Here is a 15,700-nt window from a genome sequence, read left to right as displayed (position 1 = left end):
GATGCGCACACTCCCTACCCCCGGGGTGATTACAGTACATTATGTGCTGCTCTAAATCCAACCGCAGAATGTGCAAACAGGATTAGAGTGCAAGCTGTTCAGACCAAACTGCCTTAGACCAATAATGTCAGTCATTTAGATACTGCCAGCAGTAGTAGTAGGAAAGCGACTTCACCGGGATACTAATCAGTCACCGGCCAAAGCCACTTAAAACTGACAATTCAGTTCTGCCTGATTTCTGGCCAATCAGATCACATGCTGCCATCAAGGACTAGATCTCGCCTTCAGGAGGTCCCAGGTGTGTCCCACCTACAAGAGCCGGTACAAAGCCAATTGATGAGGTCACCCAACCTTGGATTAACAGGTATTTGGAGCGTCCAGCTCTAAGACGGGGACACCTTTGTTTTGAGTTTTTGGAGGAAATCTTCCCATTGTGGGAGGGGCAGAGACACAAACTACTGGGGGAAATCTTCCCATTTGCCCCCTTTATGGGGTAGAAGAAGACTTGGTGTGCGATAAGCCGGTGAGGGTTGCAGCGTGCGTCATCCTCTCATTATACAGGGTGTGTGACAGACGAAACTCCCTCGGCTCAGCCTGGCTTCCCACACATCGCGGTCATGTACACACTTGTCCCCGGCGCTCATACACCCGACACATTACACAGCACGTGTTCACACATAACACAGACCGCTCTATTTATAACACATTAAAAATCTGACATTCCGCCGTTTCTCCCAACACTCTCCACCAATCAGGACACAGCACAACAAGGTTCTTTAAATATTATAATTTATTTTGCACTATCTACACTCCTATCTATATTACAGCAGAAGGCCGGGAGACCCACAATAAATACACACAAGCTCTTGGGGGTGGGTATATACAGGGAGCAGTGCTTTTCAAGTACCCTAAATAGCGACAGCAGTATCAGGTTAGCGGGAGATCAGCAAAAGCAGCCTCGCTTAGGCAGCAGGAATCAAAAAATGGAGGTCCTGTATGATCCGTAAAAGCTCACTTTCTCTTGGGGACCACTAAACCTATAACAAAATGTTCTCCAAAAAAGGTTTTTGGTATGTTCCTGGACACAGACCAGATGTTATCACCAGTATTGTCCCAAATAGGATTAACACGCGAGTGGCTGGGGTTCAGGCCGGGCCAAGGGATAGGCAGAAGAGGCAGCTGCCTTGGGCACTTCAGCAACTAGGGAGTGAAAAATGGGCTGGACTTAAAACCTGTTCTCCTGAAGAAGTCCACAGCTCATGTGGAAGTGGGTGGGGGGTTGGTGGGAACTTTGATCCCCTTACTTTGGATGCTAAAGGATCTTGTCCCGGTCAACTTAGATCAGTGGTCTTCCAAACTGTGGCTCAGGGGGTTGGATGTGGTCCTTTGCTTGCCTTTATCTAGCCCTTGGGGCATCATTTCAGCCACTGGCATGAGCAATGGAGCACAATTTCCCCCATACGACACCAACAAATTTGCACAATTTCTCCCAATGATATCAACAATGGGGCCAAATGACACCAATGGGGAACAAATCCAGTGACACCAAAGATGGGTGCACAATTCCTCACAGTGACACCAACAATGATGCCCAATGACACCAATGATGGGGTGCAATTCCTCCCAGGGACACCGAAAATGGGGCCTAAGGACACCAATGATGAACCTCTAACTTCCTATTGGGTCTTCGGGGCAGGACATGAACCCCTAACTTCCTGGTATGTCCTCAGGACAGGAAGCGAGCCTCTAACTTCCTATTGCATCTTCTCCAGGACAGAAAAGGAACCTCTAACTTCCCGTTGCATTTTCAGGACAGGAAAGTAACCCCTAACTCCCCTGTTGTGTCTCCAGGGCAGGAAATTAACTTTTACCTTGCTGTATCCCCAGGACAGGAAATTAACCTCTAACTTCCTATTGGGTCTCCAGGGGCACCAATGTGCACATGCAAAGCCCCAAGAGCCACCATGCCATAGACGGTGTGGTGAGCACACTCTAAAGTTGGCCTTTCTCAACTTTTTTTACCCCAAAGGAACCCTTGCAATCATTTTAAGGTCTGAGGGAACCCCTGCTAAGATTAGTCCATGGGTGGTCATTGGAAAAATATCCCATTACCTTGGTGGGGATTAATGGGAGGAATGACCTCATTACAGTGGTGGTCAGAATGCTGCCGTAAGAGTCATGATTACTGGCTCTGGCAAGTGGTGTTGGACCTAGAACTATGCAGGCACCATTACGTGTGAGGTCAGTTAGCCACAGCTCAAGGAACCCCTAGCCACCACTTGAGAAACCCTAGGGCTCCATGCAATCCTGGTTGATATTGGCTGTTCTAGGTAATATCAGAGCTTTATAAATCAGGACCTATTTGTTTTCGGTTTAGTGGCCCCCCTGGAAGTATTTTTCTTGGTTTTCCTGAAAAAGCAACAAGTAGACGCCTTTTGGATCTCCATCTGAGGTGGAAATTGTATTTCTCATCATGCCTTTCCAAGCAGAGGAAAGCAGGTTGGGACGCGAAGTTCCACAAGAGCTGGAAAGCCACAGGATGTCAAGGCTAAAATTACGTTCCACAGATTGCCATACTGTTGGCCTGAACCTCACCGATTCCTACCAACAAGAGCCCTATGAAGTGAGATCTGAACAATCGTCATTACGTAAGGCACAGGAGACAATGTAATAGCTAACAGTCAAAGTGCAGGAACATTAGAGGCTCTCCCAGTTTTGGGTGTTACCTTTCCTTCAGTCAGTATACAAAAAATAAAAAACACCTGTGACATTCTAGATGGAGCTTCAAGGTGGCATTTGTACTGAGCCCCTGGGAGCTTAGTCAAATGGAGATGCTGGAACCTTACCAAATTATATAACCTGAATTTCAGGGTACAGAGCAGAAGCCAGACAGAGGCGTGAGCAATTACGCAACACCCACATCGAGACATCTGGCGGCACAAAACAGGGACGGGACAAAACATTCCAATACGCTCCCCTGGGGCTTCCCCCATCATTCTTGATAATCATCTCTAGTACAGACGTAGTTAAAATCCCCGCTCGATATGACGTCAGGACTTTGCATTTCATCTCTTGGAGGTTTCGATGGATCTCATCTTTTAAGGGAGAGAGACTTAAGGCGTTGTGGTGTTGCCCAGTGTTGGGTGACTTCCAGCTCATTGTGTTTTTTTTCAAAGGATCTTTGGTTTTCGCTGATAAAGTTTAAGGCAACGGTTTCCTGCCGCTGCATAACACCCAGACTGCAGCATTCAAACACAGAAGGTCCATCCACGATGCTCAGTCTTGCCCTCAAGTTAGGAGGTATCTCAAGAGGAAAGGTCGTTAACAAGAATGCGTTCACTAGAAGAGTTCTAAAACCAACTGGAGATATAAAATATCGTCTATAGGATGCTTACAAGTGTTGAGTAAATTCTTCCTGTACTCAAGAGCACAGCCACAGAGTAGAGGCTCTACCAGGCGATAGTCTTCGAAAAGGTTTACAGCAATCCATACAGTCCTTTCCATCAGGCCACCAGCTGCTCACGTGGAACACGACAGATGCCGGCATCATCGCACACTACTTTCAGCTCATGTCTCGACCAGCTTGATGAGTGGCTGAGGTCTGCCCCCTCCAGCCGGAAGGTACACACGCTTGCTATAGAGAGAGGAAGAGTATTGTAGGTGATCTTAAAAGAAACAAATGTTTTGAGATATCATTGCACAAGTTACATTAAAGTGGACCTGAACCCCAAAAAATTAAGATTTTTTATGTAACAGGCACATTAAAGATTTCTAAATGTTCTAAGTAGTACCCTGGAAAAATCTACCCGTTGTCTGGAATGCCTCCTGAAAAATAGCAGTACACTTCCTGTAGGTACTTTTGTTTTGCAACCTCAGATGTAAATCTGCAGTGCGAGATCATCTAAGGCATTGCTGCCTCTGACTGCTAGTCTCGGGAGATTTGGAGTGAGATTTGGCGATGTCACTACTGTGCTGATCACGGTTCTCCTTGCTGGAGAGAAAGCCATACCTGAGGACCTGTAGTGCAAGGATCTCCTGGTTACCGTTGTTTTGCATTAGTTGCATTACAAAAGTAGGGTTGTCTCGATATCACTTTAAAACCGAATAGAGGTACTGATACTTTTTTCAAGTACTTGCCGATACCGATAATTTTTTTTTAATGTCATGTGACAATGGCACGAATATGCAGCACTGATGACGTGTGGACTGTGTCAGTATTTTTTTTTTGACTGGGCACCTCTGGCAGAGGAATGTGCAAGTACAGCTTCCTACAGTGGTATCACTGGACATGTCCCACATCACCTTCCTTCCCCCACATGCCCTAGAGCGAATGTGTCAAACACAAGGCCCACAGGCCAAATCTGGTCTGTCAGGCCATTTCTTGTGGCCATCACAACTCTCTTGCAGTGGCGGCATCCCCCTCATCTCCATCCTCCCCCATGTTGTCTTAGCAGTCGACAGCAGAGAGGAGGACAGAATTCCTCCTCCAGATCCTGCACTACTCAATGCAGTTGCGAAAAAGGCTAGTCTCCCCCCCATCTCAACAGTCAGCAACGGAGAAGGACGTAACTCTGCCAGATCATGTGCTTCTCCATGCAGCCGTGGAATCAGCAGAGAGGACTTCTTCCTGTCATCAGCAGAGAGGACTCCTACAGATCCTGCACTTCTCAGCACCCCCCCCCCCCCTCCCTTTCTCCCCCTCACCTGGTCTCTGCATTCAGAAAACTCTGGCAGCTGACTCTAGCCCTACGCTGGTCCTCCTTCAGACCCTGCACTCTATGCTTCCCAGCTCAGCTACCCCCCCCCCCCCCAGCTTATTAACAGCAGCAGCACAAGGTAAGGGGGGTGAACTGTGATGTAAGGGAGAGTGGGGGACTCTGAGGTTGGGAAGCTCTTGACATCTGATGTAAAGGGGGGGGGGGGGTTGGAGTAGACTGCTCTGGACATCTAGTCTTACAGATACAACTGGCTTTTTGAGGGCCACCATAATGCTGATTAAATTGAGTTTGACACCCCTGGCCGAGAACCACGGTGCTAGCCTTAATAACGGTTTTAAAGATAGGCAAGCTTCTGGAAGATGTTGCAACTCAGAAGGCCAAAGAAATAGATGATTTTGGTTGCAGATCTAATGCCACCTCGTTGATTCTAACTCCAACATTTTTATGGGACAAGTCTAACACGCGATGAAAGACGGACAATGCTCTACAAAAACTGATACCGATAAGGTCTTTAAAACAGACACAAGTGCAAGTTTCTTTTTTAGTACCACCACATCCACTACTGCCTAAAATAAGAAGAAGCAACTGCGATTTGGCAGACCAAGAGACAGAAGAATCAGTTTTCATATTACGAACAAGTTTTGTGTGTTGGGTCTGGCGTAAGCCCTTGGTGGCTGGGTTGTGTGTCCCTGTTGGGTGGATAGAAAGTGTTCCAGTTTGTCTTGTAGTTCCAGGTTCTAGAAAACAAAAAACAAAAGAATTAGGTCATTCTATAGCATATAAAAAAAAAAAAAAAGAGATATTTGGGCAGGGCTGTCATAACAGACAAAAGGAGGAACCGTGGGTTATGAGTCACAAACGATGGGATTAGACTTTCTGGAGGAGAAGCCTTAACAGAAATCCAACAGAGGGATCATTACAGGCCCGACTCTTACCTCTGACTGAAGCCAGGAGACTTTCTCCCGTAATTCCTGGATAACAGAGTCCTTCTCTTGGTTGGCTGTCCGCGAGTTCTGCAGCTGTGGACACAACAGAAGACCTTTAAATTAACATCTAAAATGAAACCTGCGCATCAACCATGAAACCCATCTCAAGCATAGGAGAGTGACAAGACATTGGCCCAAACTTACCAAACTCTGTATCGCTACTCCACCTCATCCTTAACTACTGATCAAAAGCACACTAGTCACACCCTTCCTGAGCCCGTTTTGTGCCCAGGCATCTCTCACTTCTGTCCATCAGCTTACAAAAAGAGCCACTCCCACTGTGAGGCAGATTCCAGCTCTTAGCTGGTGTAATACACTTTATGACAAAAGCATGGTTGTGGACACCTGGCCATTACATCCATATAAGCTTGTTAGGCAGTTAATTACATTTTCATAGCCATTCACCATGGCTTCCACCATGGCTTCCACCATGGCTGTTATAATGTAGTTGCCCTCCTTTGTAGCTATAACATCCTCCAACCCTTCTGGGAAGGCCTTCTGTGGGAATGTGTCCTATTTGTGAGGTCAGGTACTTATGTCGGATGAGAAGACTTGGGCCTCATGTTGGGCACCAAAAGAAGACCTGGATCACATGTTGGGAACCAAAAAACATGAAAAGAGACCCGGCTCACATGTTGGGCGCCATATGACAAAAGCATGGTTGTGGACACCTGGCCATTACATCTATATAAGCTTGTTAGACAGTTAATTAAAAATTTCATAGCCATTCATTTGGAGTTGTCCACCCTTCCACCATGGCTGTTATAATGTAGTTGCCCTCCTTTGTAGCTATAACATCCTCCAACCCTTCTGGGAATGCCTTCTGTGGGAATGTGTCCTAGTTATGAGGTCAGGTACTTATGTTGGATGAGAAGACTTGGGCCTCATGTTGGGCACCAAAAGAAGACCTGGATCACATGTTGGGCACAAAAAAACATGAAAAAAGAGACCTGGCTCACATGTTGGGCCTCACATTGGGCGCCATATGACAAAAGCATGGTTGTGGACACCTGGCCATTACATCTATATAAGCTTGTTAGACAGTTAATTAAAAATTTCATAGCCATTCATTTGGAGTTGTCCACCCTTCCACCATGGCTGTTATAATGTAGTTGGCCTCCTTTGTAGCTATAACATCCTCCAACCCTTCTGGGAAGGCCTTCTGTGGGAATGTGTCCTATTTGTGAGGTCAGGTACTGATGTTGGATGAGAAGACTTGGGCCTCATGTTGGGCACCAAAAGAAGACCTGGATCACATGTTGGGCACAAAAAAACATGAAAAAAAGAGACCTGGCTCACATGTTGGGCCTCACGTTGGGCGCCAAAAAACCTGTCTCACAATCGGAGTTCCAGTTCATCCCAAAGGTGTTGAGGTCAAAGCTCTGGGCAGGATAGCAGAGTTCCTCCACACCAAACTGGTCAAACCATGTCTTTGTACACAGGTATTGCTGAATTAGAAAGGGTCTTCATCAAACAAAGTTGGAAGAGCACAACTAAAATTTCTTTGTTTGATGGAGTATTAACAGAACCAATTAGTGGAAATAAATGAGCTCCATTATTTAAGGATAGGTCCAAAACTTCTGGCCGTATACTTTTTTGAGTGTCATGGTCAGGTTTACACATAATTTTGGCCATATAATGTATATTCTAGTGTACATTACTGTGGTCAGACTATCCCAGAATCCTTTGCACGTACCTGTTCAATCATCTGTCGTACTTTGCGCTGTTGGCTCTTTAACATATCATCAAGGTGGTGTATCTTCTCTTTCAAGTTGGCCACGGTCTTTTCCAGATCCTGACACCTGAAATTCAAGAACGTTAGATCTAAAAACCAGAGCTCCAATATTTCCAGCCTTAGAGGCTCTCCCTAATTCTAAGGTGTTCACAGTTAACATCCTGGCTTCGATAACTTGGGTGTCGTTTATCCAGACAGGAGTTCTTCCTATCTACTTCTAAAAGAAAAATCGGATTCTTGCCTGCTTACAGCAGCGTCCTCTAATCTCAATGTACTCACTTGTTTTGTAGAGGTGCATTTTCCTCTTTCTGTCCTCTTAGACCGTCCAACTCTTTCTCATTTTCTTGCATCTTGTTCAGCAAATCCTGGTGTTCCTACAGACAGAACAAGCAGTCACTGAACTGACCTTTACCAACGGCTCTTAGAAGGTGGGCAGTACATAAAGTAAGAACAATTCTAGTGCCCTATAGAAGCTGAACTCTGCAATCGATTCGCTTTACAGATCCTGTCTATGTCTACTTGGCTCAGTGCAGCCCTCCATTGTTTTCACATCTATATAGGAGCCCAAATATGATTCAGTTTGCCTTTTAATATCATAATTTAGGCAACTTTTCTTTCTATTTCAATCTTATGTTTGTAGCGTCCTAAACATTTCCTTCTTACCTTTTCCATACTGGACATCAGCCTCCTCAGCTCCTCCACCTCTCGCTGACGCTCAGTTGCTGTTTCCTCCGCTTGCATACGCGCTCGATTGTTTTGCTCCACCTCCTGCCGACAGTGGTTGAGCCTTTCCTGTTCACAAGAGAAAGAGTCACAAAAGTCGCCCAACAAGCTGGTATGGCGCTGGCGTTGGGTCAGACAGAAAGCATTGGAGAACTAACCTCATACAACCTACGGTCAGCCTGGTGCCGCTTCTCAGTCTCCTGGAGCTTGGCATACAGCTTCTGCGCGGTCTCCCGTAAGTTCTTTCCATTATCCAGGGGAAATTCCTGAGGTAACACAAATCAGAGTTCTGTGTGAAGAAGCACTAGAACGTTTGGGATCCTCCTGGACTGAAGGGGCAAATGGCTTTAAAATTCTCACCTCATCACGGTCTCTTGACATCGACCATGGTTCCTCATAATGCCTGACACCATTGTGATGTTCTGACAGCAAGACCTTCACAAATAGAGCAGATTATGAGACAAAGGCCCAACCTCCAAAAATTATTTAACTTCCTGTGAGGGACATAATCTGATTTTTGGGAAACATTTTTCAGAAGGAACTCCAAAACTCTCCTCTTCAGGACTTCAGAAAATAATCTCCTGCCTAGAGAAAACTAATATAAGCCTTGCACCAAACTGCTTGTCATGTACCTGATATGAAACTGAAATGACGAGGGTGGCCTCTATTGCATCTCCAACCAAAGCACCCCTAGAAGTGCAGTAGATGTTGATGGCAGGACCTGGACTAGAGATGTAGACTTGGAACATCCAGATCAGGAGGAACATGAGTGCCAGTATATGTTGATGGCAGGACCAGGACTGGAGATGCAGACTGGGAAGACCCAGATCAGTAGGAACACAAGTGCCAGTAGATGATGGCATGACCTGGACTGGAGATGCAGACTGGGAAGACCCAGATTAGGAGCAACACGAGTGCCAGTATATGTTGATGGCAGGACCTGGACTGGAGATGCAGACTCGGAAGGCCCAGATAAGGAGAAACGCGAGTGCCAGTAGATGTTGATGGCAGAACCTGGACTGGAGATGCCCACTTGGAAAATCCAGATTAGGAGGGACACGAGTGCCAGTAGATGTTGATGGCAGGACCTCAGACCGGAGATGCAGACTCAGCAGGACATCACCCATGCAGCATCAGCGTGGGGGGGGGACAGCAGTACCATGAGGGGAACCAGAGGCTAAAGAGGAACTTCAGTTGAGCCACAACTTCACAAAGGCAAAGTGGGCAAAGGGATACCCACAGGTAACTGGAGCAGATTCTAGATGCCTCCAGAGCTGGCAGTCGGTCATGGCATGAAGTCAAATCAGAAACAGCGGCAGAATCACAGAGGTAGCCGGGGTCAGAGGCGAGGTAAGGAATCATAACCTGAATCAGTCATGAATGAAGCTGAGGTCAGAGCAGGTAAGCAGCGGTACAGAACATGATCCAAGGTCAGGTCAGTGAAGAGGAGGAACAATGACATAAAACAGATGGAGGACACAGGTCAAAACAAAGGGCATAAGCTGAAGACCAGTCAGCACTGACACTGAGCTAGAGCCTCCCTTAAATAGGTTGGTTGGGGTCAATACTGACTGTGGATGTGCACCTACCGCATGCACCTAGCCATGATCCTATGTGCAGAACCATGCACATGTTTATGAGCCAGTCGGCTAAACTGTATTTCCCTGACAATGCTGCTCCTCTAAACTGCCTCTTCAAGGTGTTCCAAGAATGGGGTCTATCTCTACAGCACTTTTGTTATTATCTGAAGCCTCAAAGAAGGTGGATTTGGATCACCAACTTTTAATAAAATCAGATTCACTCTACTCTTAATCCAACTTTGCTTTCACAAGTTTACCTTGTCCGCCTCCTGCCCGTGTTTAGAGCCATCAAGGTCTTTTCTAAGATTCTTCAGAGACGTCCTCGCCTGAAAGAAGCCGAGACAAGCTATTAAATGTTTGAAGAGTGCATGACTACCCACAATGCATTATGCACAGACTGCACCCCCCCCCCACCCCCAGGCCATTAGATTAGTCGCAGATCTCCGGATGACTAACAAGGTTTAAACGCAGGAACTAAGCGCATCGTACATTTATAAAATGAATTATTAACGAGCCGTTAGAGGATTGCTTCCACTCAGGTTTGAAAGCAGTGGAAAGCTTCTGGTGACAAGGGAATCGGTGAAGGTTTTGTTTATGGTAAAAACATTTGACGGAAATATTCGGTCACTTTTGTAGAAATGGAAGAGATTGAACCCATCCTGACCAGTAAAGACCTCCTCCATCTTCCTGAGGACACTACCTCAGCCGTCACCCCAAAAGTTTTTCTCTACATTTGTGAAAGCTCCTCCCACTGTGCAGTTCACTCCAATAAGTCTTACGTTCTCAACTCTGCCAAAATAAACCCCTGTCTGCCCTCTTGTCCTTCCTAGTTATCCCAGCAGTCGTTCATTAAATTTATGGCTTCATTACCTCTTGAATATGGCGGACCTCGTTCTTAAGTTGGCTGACATTCCACTCATGGTTGGCTTTGTTCTCCGCTTTGGCCTTGAGGTAGACCTGTGGGGACACAAGAGACGAATTACAGCATAGGTAGAGCCAACATCAGCGCTGGGTTATCATTGGATGACATTTTTAGGTTTTTTAAAGATCCCGATCAATAGACTTGAACTGAAAATGTTGGTGAACCTGGGAAAACTTATCATGCAGGACTATTATTTCAGGGGCACCTCAACGTATCACATTGGTGTGACCACTCTCTCTCGTTTCTAAGGTCTACCGGTTTGGCATCCACTGGAAAATGTGACAAAATAAACTGGAAATGCAGCCAGTGTGAAAGAGGGCTTAAAGGGTTGGTTCAACCTAAAGAGTTAAGCCCCGTACACACGAGAGGACTTATGTCCGACAGACTTCCGAAGGAGTTCCGACAGAGTTCCGACAGAGTTGCGACAGAGTTGCGACAGAGTTGCGACAGAGTTCCGACAGAGTTCCGACAGAGTTCCGACAGAGTTCCGACAGAGTTGCGACAGAGTTGCGACAGAGTTCCGACAGAGTTCCGACAGAGTTCCGACGGACTTTTCGGCTGAGCGGACTTGGCCACACACAATCACACTAAACTCCGACGGATTCGAACGTGATGACGTACGACTGGATTCGAATAAGGAAGTTCATAGCCAGTAGCCAATAGCTGCCCTAGCGTCGGTTTTAGTCCGTCGGAATAGCATACACACGAGCGAATTTTTCGAAGGGACCGGGTCCGGCGGAGTTCCGTCGGAAAAATTTGAAGCATGTTCCATATCCTAAAGTCCGTCAGACTTTGGTGAATCAAAAGTCCGTTGCAGCCCACACACGATCGAATAGTCTGACGGAATCAGTCCGTCGGACTTTGGATGTTGAAAAGTCCGCTCGTGTGTATGGGGCTTTTGGGGCGCCTGTAGATGAAAACTGTATTTTTTCAGGGGCACCTCAACGTATCACATTGGTGTGACCACTCTCTCTCGTTTCTAAGGTCTACCGGTTTGGCATCCACTGGAAAATGTGCCAAAATAAACTAGACATGCATCCAGTGTGAAAGAGGCCTTAAAGGGTTGGTTCAACCTAAAGGGTTAGGGGCGCCTGTAGATGAAAACAGTTTTGAACAAAGTTGAATAATACCCTTGCTATAGGTGAAGGCCAAAGCCTAGCCGAAAATTTCCTGAAGATGGCATCATCCCATCTTCCCTTATTAAAAGAGAAGAAAAGACGCCGCTCACCAACCCAGTGCATTAGTTCTGTAGATGAATGTGGCCTCAGCCAGCAACTCTCCAGCCATGTCCCCTATGTAGATGATGTATCATCAGCCAATGCTGCTCCAGCCACGCCGCTGGCTGAGGCTGCATTCATCTACACCGCGGCAATTTCATTTGGATCCCATCTTGCCTTGTTGCTAAGATGTTGCCAAGACAATCCCAGCTGACTTGATCCCCCACACATGGGCTCTCTCTCCTCCTCACTCCTGTGATGATGGGGGTCGAGCAGTAATGGATGAAAGCGCCTTAGCAACAAAGCAGGACGCCATCTCTGGGAGTGATGGCGGGGAGTGCCTTAGCAACGTCCTAGCAACAAGCAAGGATGGGAGGATGCCATCTCTGGGAGTAATGGCTGGGAGCACCTTAACAACGTCCTAGCAACAAGTAAGGATGGGAGGATGCCATCTCTGGGAGTAATGGCTGGGAGCACCTTAACAACGTCCTAGCAACAAGGCAGGATGAGGGGACGCCATCTCTTAGAGTTTTTGGACCAGGCTTCGGGAGGTACGTAAATGGCCTTCACCTATAGCAAGTGCATTATCCAAATGTAGTCAAAGCTACACAGTTTTTATCCATACATAATTATCACCCTTGCCAAAGAGCACCGCTTGGTGAGACCACCCATCCAACTACCCCAGCCTGCTGAAGGACATCCAGCGTCATCTAGAGCTTGAATGACCTGGCCCCGCCTCTTTCATTCATTGGATTTCAGTTTTTTTTTTTTTTTTAATAATGGAGGCTCAGCATCACATGTGGGCATTACCTATGGAAATACAGCCTGCCTAGGAACTCCCACTCAACCCATCAAGACATTTTCAGAGATTTGCATAACTCCTCCCGCTGCTTGCATCAGGGCGGAGCGCTCTTGAGAATACTGAGGAAGGGTGCCGTGTTCAGGAAGCTATGTACAGCGCCCTGCCGGGCCCCTCCCACCAGGCATGAATTGCACGCATTGCATAGAGAAGCACAGAGACCTCAGTGATGACACCACCAGGTCCAAAATAAGTTATGGGATGAAAACTGAAAATTGTTGATGAGGGGGGAGGGGGGGGACCAGGGAAGGCATACTGGTAGATTAATCGGATCCTGTCTAAAATTGGCCCTAGTATATGAATGTGTGTTAGGGACCTTAGGTTGTAAGCTCCTTGAGGGCAGGGACTGATGTGAATGTACAACTTATATGTAAAGCGCTGCGTAAATTGACGGCACTATACAAGTGCCTGTAATAAATAAATAAACATTAAATGTCATCACACCCGGTCTGCAAATAACGAGCGCACACAGGTGAGGGGTCAGAAGAATGGAAAACGTTTTCCTGGCAGTGAAGTCGGAGGATCGCTATGTAAATACGCACAATTTTGAACGCACAGGGAGAGTCCTTAAGGCTCGTGTAAACAAAGACACCTTCTTGTATGTTCCAGGCTTCTGCGTAAACACGCCCCGCTCCAAATCCGCGTTCCAGAGAGACGCAGAATAATGCCAGGGGAGGGGACGGGGATTGGCAGTGATATTTCATCTCAGTTATCAGTCTCTCAGCAACTATAAATATCCTCTTGTGTACAGGACAGAGTGTAATCCCAATCCACACAGATCATATTCAGAGGCTGGGGAGGCGGCCTCCGCCCAGATCCACATTCCGGGAAGGTGACAAGCTGGTCCTTCAAGAATCTATTTATCGTGTCTGATTGAGATGGGCAGGAGGAATCCGACTCTCATCAGAGATGGGAACAGCATACAAAAAAAATTATAAGAGGAAGAGTTCCTGGGTCTGTACACCCGCTGTGCCCATTATGAGGGGTTCCCACCATCCCTGTGCTGAGTTCCCGGGTCTGTACGCCCCCTGTGCCCATTATGAGGGGTTCCCACCATCCCTGTGCTGAGTTCCCGGGTCTGTACGCCCCCTGTGCCCATTATGAGGGGTTCCCACCATCCCTGTGCTGAGTTCCCGGGTCTGTACGCCCCCTGTGCCCATTATGAGGGGTTCCCACCATCCCTGTGCTGAGTTCCCGGGTCTGTACACCTGCTGTGCCCATTATGAGTAGTTCCCACCATCCCTGTGCTGAGTTCCCGGGTCTGTACACCCGCTGTGCCCATTATGAGGGGTTCCCACCATCCCTTTGCTGAGTTCCCGGGTCTGTACACCCGCTGTGCCCATTATGAGGAGTTCCCACTGTTCCTGTACTGAGTTCCCGGGTCTGTACACCCGCTGTGCCCATTATTAGGGTTTCCCACCATTCCTGTGCTGAGTTCCCGGTTCTATACACCTGCTGTGCCCATTATGAGAGGTTCCCACCATCCCTGTACTGAGTTCCCGGGTCTGTACATCCGCTGTGCCCATTATTAGGGTTTCCCACCATTCCTGTGCTGAGTTCCCGGTTCTATACACCTGCTGTGCCCATTATGAGAGGTTCCCACCATCCCTGTGCTGAGTTCCCGGGTCTGTACACCTGCTGTGCCCATTATGAGGGGTTCTCACCATCCCTGTGCTGAGTTCCCGGGCCTGTACGCCCCCTGTGCCCATTATGAGGGGTTCCCACCATCCCTGTGCTGAGTTCCCGGGTCTGTACGCCCCCTGTGCCCATTATGAGGGGTTCCCACCATCCCTGTGCTGAGTTCCCGGGTCTGTACACCTGCTGTGCCCATTATGAGGAGTTCCCACCATCCCTGTGCTGAGTTCCCGGGTCTGTACACCTGCTGTGCCCATTATGAGTAGTTCCCACCATCCCTGTGCTGAGTTCCCGGGTCTGTACACCCGCTGTGCCCATTATGAGGGGTTCCCACCATCCCTTTGCTGAGTTCCCGGGTCTGTACACCCGCTGTGCCCATTATGAGGAGTTCCCACTGTTCCTGTACTGAGTTCCCGGGTCTGTACACCCGCTGTGCCCATTATTAGGGTTTCCCACCATTCCTGTGCTGAGTTCCCGGTTCTATACACCTGCTGTGCCCATTATGAGAGGTTCCAACCATCCCTGTGCTGAGTTCCCGGGTCTGTACACGTGCTGTGCCCATTATGAGGGGTTCCCACCATCCCTGTGCTGAGATTCCAGGTTAGTATGGAGGTGTAAGGGGGTCATTACCTTAATGATCTCTTCATCACCATCGCTGGACTTGACTAGTTCGGAGTTCAGAGGCCGAGAGATCCGGGTTGGTCTGGATGATATGAGAGCGAAGGCGCGTCCCACCGGCTGCAGACATGAAAAAAATAAAAATAAATGAGTGACAGCTGTTTACACTGGGGGTTCCCGTGTAACTGAAACCGGGAGATATATTTGGATGCCTCCCCAAAGGCCGATTGAGTAACAGTGACAAACTGAACAAAAATGTCAACAGACGGCTACGATGTCATCAGCCAGGCATCAGCAGAGGACACAGAATGCGTCATACTGGCGGTATTTTTAGAAGGAGATTGCAATCAAACACCTCCTTCCCCCCCACAACCCGATCCCCACCAGTCTCTGGGTCCTCACCTTCACTTTGATGGTCTCCGTCCTCTCCGGGGAGTGGTCCTCCCGTAGAGTCAGCCGTAAAGTCTTGATGTTATCCTGAAAATAGAAACAGAATGGTCAGCATAGAGAAGAACAAGCGTAAACGAAATCAGTGGAACTAGAAGGTCTCGTGTTCATTGATCACTTTATCACGGGGGCCTTTTACAGACCCCCCCCTCCCCACCCCAGAACAACACTGAACTCTTTGAGCTCACCAGAGAAGTCCAAGTGGTCAAGCTTGTCGGTATACATGGTGTACATTTTCCTGTTGTTGGGGAGGTAAAGGC

The 15,700-nt window shown here is 47.7% G+C and overlaps 1 protein-coding gene across 2 annotated transcripts in view; it reads right to left on the bottom strand.

The window, feature by feature from the left end:
• Positions 1-772: 772 nt before the first annotated feature.
• The window catches only part of TUFT1 (tuftelin 1), a 47,771-nt gene continuing 32,843 nt past the window's right edge, over positions 773-15,700 (bottom strand). For both annotated transcript variants that reach the window (XM_077463891.1, XM_077463890.1), the window contains exons 2-13: positions 15,396-15,470; positions 15,006-15,113; positions 10,613-10,699; positions 10,000-10,068; positions 8,523-8,597; positions 8,321-8,428; positions 8,103-8,231; positions 7,719-7,813; positions 7,401-7,506; positions 5,654-5,737; positions 5,355-5,455; positions 773-3,634 (exon numbers count right to left, since the gene is read on the bottom strand). In XM_077463891.1, the coding sequence (XP_077320017.1) occupies positions 3,568-3,634; positions 5,355-5,455; positions 5,654-5,737; positions 7,401-7,506; positions 7,719-7,813; positions 8,103-8,231; positions 8,321-8,428; positions 8,523-8,597; positions 10,000-10,068; positions 10,613-10,699; positions 15,006-15,113; positions 15,396-15,470 (1,104 nt within the window). In that variant the 3' untranslated portion in view covers positions 773-3,567. The remainder of the gene's footprint in view (positions 3,635-5,354; positions 5,456-5,653; positions 5,738-7,400; positions 7,507-7,718; positions 7,814-8,102; positions 8,232-8,320; positions 8,429-8,522; positions 8,598-9,999; positions 10,069-10,612; positions 10,700-15,005; positions 15,114-15,395; positions 15,471-15,700) is intronic.

The sequence above is a fragment of the Lithobates pipiens genome, unplaced genomic scaffold (genome assembly GCF_037356315.1).
Source record: "Lithobates pipiens isolate NorthernLeopardFrog02 unplaced genomic scaffold, aLitPip1_a1.2 Scaffold_30, whole genome shotgun sequence".
Taxonomy (NCBI): Eukaryota; Metazoa; Chordata; class Amphibia; order Anura; family Ranidae; genus Lithobates; species Lithobates pipiens.
The sequence above is the reverse complement of the archived record's forward strand: the minus strand, read 5'-3'. Positions and strand labels throughout refer to the sequence as shown.